At 35.9% G+C, this 4,754-nt stretch overlaps 1 protein-coding gene across 1 annotated transcript in view; it reads right to left on the bottom strand.

The window, feature by feature from the left end:
• Positions 1–4,754, bottom strand: part of LOC106878543 (protein-glutamine gamma-glutamyltransferase K) — a 142,812-nt gene that overhangs the window by 57,712 nt on the left and 80,346 nt on the right. Inside the window, exons 6-7 of the mRNA XM_052969397.1 lie at positions 4,142–4,249; positions 3,506–3,683 (exon numbers count right to left, since the gene is read on the bottom strand). Coding sequence (XP_052825357.1) covers positions 3,506–3,683; positions 4,142–4,249 — 286 coding nt within the window. The remainder of the gene's footprint in view (positions 1–3,505; positions 3,684–4,141; positions 4,250–4,754) is intronic.

The raw sequence follows: 4,754 nt of genomic DNA, 5'->3' as shown, positions 1-4,754 counted from the left end.
GGCAAGTGAAATCGAAATCGTAATTGAACCATACTCAATGACTGGCATCTGTGCCAGTGGAGCACTAATAGCACTGTCCGAGCATGTTCATTGCCAGAGCAGCTGTCTGGCTTCCGTGTTAGTGGCCCGTAAATAGCACCATTTGAGTGTAATCATTACCAGTGTCACCTTCTAGCACTTGTGCTGGTGGCACGTTAGAAAGTCATTCGAGTGAGGTCATTGCCAGTGCTGCTGGACTGGCTCCCGTGCAGGTGGCATGTAAAAAACACCTTTTTGAGCGTGGCTGTTGCCAGTACCATGTGACTGGCCCTTGTGCCATTGGCACGTAAAAGCACTCACTACACTCTTGGAGTGGTTGGTGTTAGGAAGGGCATCCAGCTGTAGAAAATCTGCCAGATCAGATTGGAGCCTGGTGCAGCCTGCTGGCTTGCCAGTCCTCAGTCAAATCGTCTAACCCATGCTAGCATGGAAAGCAGATGTTAAATGATGATGATGTACTTTACATAGCTGTATATCAGTATGCATCGATGAAAAGTGGTATATTTAAATACAAGAAAAAGGATGTAACTGTTTACAAGGACAATGTTAGTGTACCATATCATCTCTCATAGAGTTGAACTTTTAACGTTTTTGTATAGATGAAACATTGTTTTTAGCCAACAATACCATATTTAGCAATATAGCAACTGCAAGCATTTAACTGACTATGCAGTCAGATAAACATGCTCTTCAACACTTATCAAAGCTAATAATATCTTGTGATAGATGTGAAAAATCTTTAGCTAACTTCAAAGACCTACTTCCATTTCATGTACCAAAATGCATTTCATAGAATCTTATTTTCTTATAAATAAACCCCACTTCAAACATTTCATCAGAGATGTCTTAATGTGGTCAGATGCACTGTCTTGCGACAGGGTTTTAAAAGACACTCTCTCACCCATTCACATATTCTGTAATTCCATTTCTCTCTCTTACATATACACATGATGGAACACTAATAAAATATACATATTTTAGCAAACATACAATTTGCATTTCTCTTTCTCGTTCATACATGTAAAAACTATCAAATGAGATTAATGGCTTTTAGGAATAGGCATGGCCATGAGGTGCAGGTTTGACTATGAAGTGCAAGTATGGTTGTGCAGTAAGTTTGCTTCCGATGGTTTCAGGTTCAGTCCCAATGCGTGACACTTTGGGCAAGTGTCTGGGTAAGTATCTTCTACTATATTCTCAGACCAATCAAAGCCTTGTGAGTGGTTTGGGATGATGGAAATTGAAAGAAGCCCATTATATATATATATATATATATATATATATATATATATATATATATATACATATATATGCCAACATCGAAAGCAGATGTTAAATGATGATGGTGATGATGTATGTATGTATCTACATATGTATATGTATGTGAGTATGTGTGCTACTATCTCTTTCCTTTCCAGTCGCGGTGGTGGTGGTGGGGATGTGATGGTGGCAGCAGTGGTAGCAGCGGTGACAACAACTATGGCATGATGATGTAATTCTAAGTTCATTTTTTAGTCATCCACTCTAAACTTTTCTACAACTAATTTTAACAGCTTTCTGATAATTAATGAGAATAAATATGTTGACTTGAGAATATATCATTATCTGTTTCTTATCCATCCTTCAACAATCTCACAAGTGACATTATTTTCATAATTACATTTGGTGATAACCAGATATTGCTCTTATTAACATTTATCAGTTATATCAACATTTTATTCTAAGTTACTCTAGAAAAGGTAGCCTTTCAATAAATTAAAGTTTATCTAAGTGCTTGACTCGAGATAATTAACTAAAATTTTGAAAGCAGTGCTCTCGAATGGTTACGGTCAAATGACTGAAACTAGTCAAAAAATATGTTGTGCAAACTGCTCAATAAAAGCCTAATAAAACATTATGGATTTGCTCAATTATATGAACACAGTTGTTTTAAGAAGTGCACCAGCTTTTACAGATGAAAAATGGTTTTATAGAAGTATAATAACTGGATCATTATTCAAAAGAACATAAGTTCAAACTACACAACAGACATTCTTGATGTAAACATTGTAAAACTTTCTCTTCATATGCCAAGTAATTTTGAAATTTGCATATAACTTGTAAAGTGAATGCACAAGGGTTGGCTGAAAAGTTCATAAGCTGACTGTGAGGGAGAAATGCTAGAGCTGTGGAATCTTGCATGCATTAACTTCACCCCTTTTAATTAATAACTGCCTTGTTTTGTTTTGTTTTTTGTCACATGAACTGACATTTAACTGTTCATAGAAGACTTAAATAGTAACTAGTAGTAACTTCTCTTGAAAATGGACAAAATTTTAAATTGTGATGTTATCAAGTACCAGCAAAAAAGGGTTACACTTCTAAGGACATTCATACTGACAGGATTGCTATATTAGGGAGGGTGGTCTAGCTTTATTAACAGTGCAAAAGTAGACAGCTAAATTTAGGAGAGGAAGGGAAGGTCTTGAAGATGGCTCATGGTCTGGACATCCTGCAACTACCACCACCAAGGAAAACATTGATTTTATTCACTACATGGTGATGGATGAGTGGAAATTAACTATAAATCAAGTAGCCAGTGCCATCAGTATATCTCATGAGAAAGTTGAGAATATATTCACAATGAATTTGGCTTGATGAAGGTTTCTGCTTGGTTGGTGCCAAGTCTTCTGACATCTGATCAAACGTGAACCAGATTGATCACATCATGGAGAAAATCTGACATTGTTTCAGGCAGATCCAGCTGCTTTTCTTGAATATTTCCTAACCTAGGATGAGTGTTGGGATGATCACTTTGAACCAGAAACTAAGAGATAATCAATGTAAGGGAAACACCCCTTTTCACCTGCTCCAAAGACGGCCACAGTCATTTCATCTGCAGAGAAAGTGATGGCCTCAGTTTTTGGGGATGCAAAAGGCATTATTGTGTTTATTGACTATGTCCAAAAGGGAGAGTACTATGCCAACTTGCTGAGGTAGGCACAAAAGGCTATCAAGACCAGATGCCCAAGAAGGCTGACAAAAGTGGTTTTATTTCATCAGCACACATGTGTGCTTCTGCACACAAGTCCTTGGTTTCAATGGCTGCTGTGAATGACTGTAGCTTTGAACTGGTTGATCACCCTCGCTATTTTCCTGATTTGGTCCCATTTGACTATCATCTGTTCCTCAACATAAAAATACACTTTGCTGGGAACCAGTATTCCATCATGTCTGCTGTTGATGACTTTTTTGACCAACTGGATGAAATCTTCACCAATGGGATCCAAGCACTGCAACAACAATGGAAGGAATGTGTAAACTGCAAGGGGAACTATTTTGAAAAATAAACCTCATTAGTTCACATTCCATGAGAGTATCTTGGTCAGCCTATAAGCTTTTCAGCCAACCCTCATAAAGATTTTCTTTTTGAATTAACAACAATAATAAATTTATCTGCAAAATAAATAAATCAAGAAATACTCACATGTAGTCATTAGCCCTGAGAAAACCCAACACTGTCCATAACGAACAGACTGTAAGGTTTCAACATACTGTGAGATTATTGCAGTACTTCCACTCCATTCAGAAGGACGTGTACTTGGTTTAGGATAATCAGCTGCCCACATGCCCTCAATGAGACCATCATCATCGTTGCTGTTTGTCTAAAAATATGGAAGAAAATAATAGAAAGGAGTAGAAATTAGAAATAGAGTGTGGCCATTTAAACCATCAAATAGAAAGAGTGAAATGTTTAAATAAATTATATAAATATAATTATGAAATATTATCACTATATTATTTAAAATTTTTAAATTTAGGTCTGGTAATAAAATCCTTTATTTTACACGCATTCTATAATTTTGTCTTGTATGATTTACAGATTTTTTTTCTGATTGTCTACACTTATTTCAGGGAACCATACACTACTATAAAAGTGAAATAACATTAAATGAATAGTAGTGTGCTTGTATATGGAGGTATACTATAGTTCTTAACAACAGACATAGTATCAAGTAAATTTAGCAGGATCGATTATTTCCATTAGTTACTCTCAACAAATTTCAATTTACATGTTATCAACTCTTTTTCTCTTGTATTAATAAAAAGTTTAATCATTTACCAAGGCAGTAAGGCAACGAATGACTGTCACAGGGTCTCTCTTGGCTGCAGTAGAAAGACCTCCTTTATCCAGCAGAAGCAAAGCTACATCAAGGCAGGGTTCTTGAAACTAAAAATTACAAGAAAAAAGAATAAAGACATTTGAGGAGCAACATGTAATTTAAAATACTAGAATTTAATTTACTAATGAAATCATTCTACAAACACAATCTGAATTGAGTGTTACACAATCAAGGGCCCGGGAACAGGGGGTGCAGCGGGTGCACCTGCACCCCCTAGAATTTTCAGGGGGTGCAAGATCAAAATTTGCACCCCCTACATAATCTTACCAGTTTCAGAAAAAAAGTGTCTAAAATCTGTCGGTATAAAATGTTTATTTCGATCTCGTTTCAAAACAAAGAAAAAATAAATAAATAAATAAATAAATAAAAGTGGTGAAGTTGGCATAAAATTTCCTAGGGAGTTTAGGACCACTAATTTCTGAAGGAAAGTAGCGTCAAAATACAAAAAAATAAGTGACAATAACAACAGTAGCAGCAACAATAACAACAAAACCAGCATGTATGGTTAATTTTGAATATATAGCATTACTTGAATTATTGAAGACAGCTCCC

Source organism: Octopus bimaculoides, chromosome 1, assembly GCF_001194135.2.
Source record: "Octopus bimaculoides isolate UCB-OBI-ISO-001 chromosome 1, ASM119413v2, whole genome shotgun sequence".
NCBI lineage: Eukaryota > Metazoa > Mollusca > Cephalopoda > Octopoda > Octopodidae > Octopus > Octopus bimaculoides.
The sequence above is the reverse complement of the archived record's forward strand: the minus strand, read 5'-3'. Positions and strand labels throughout refer to the sequence as shown.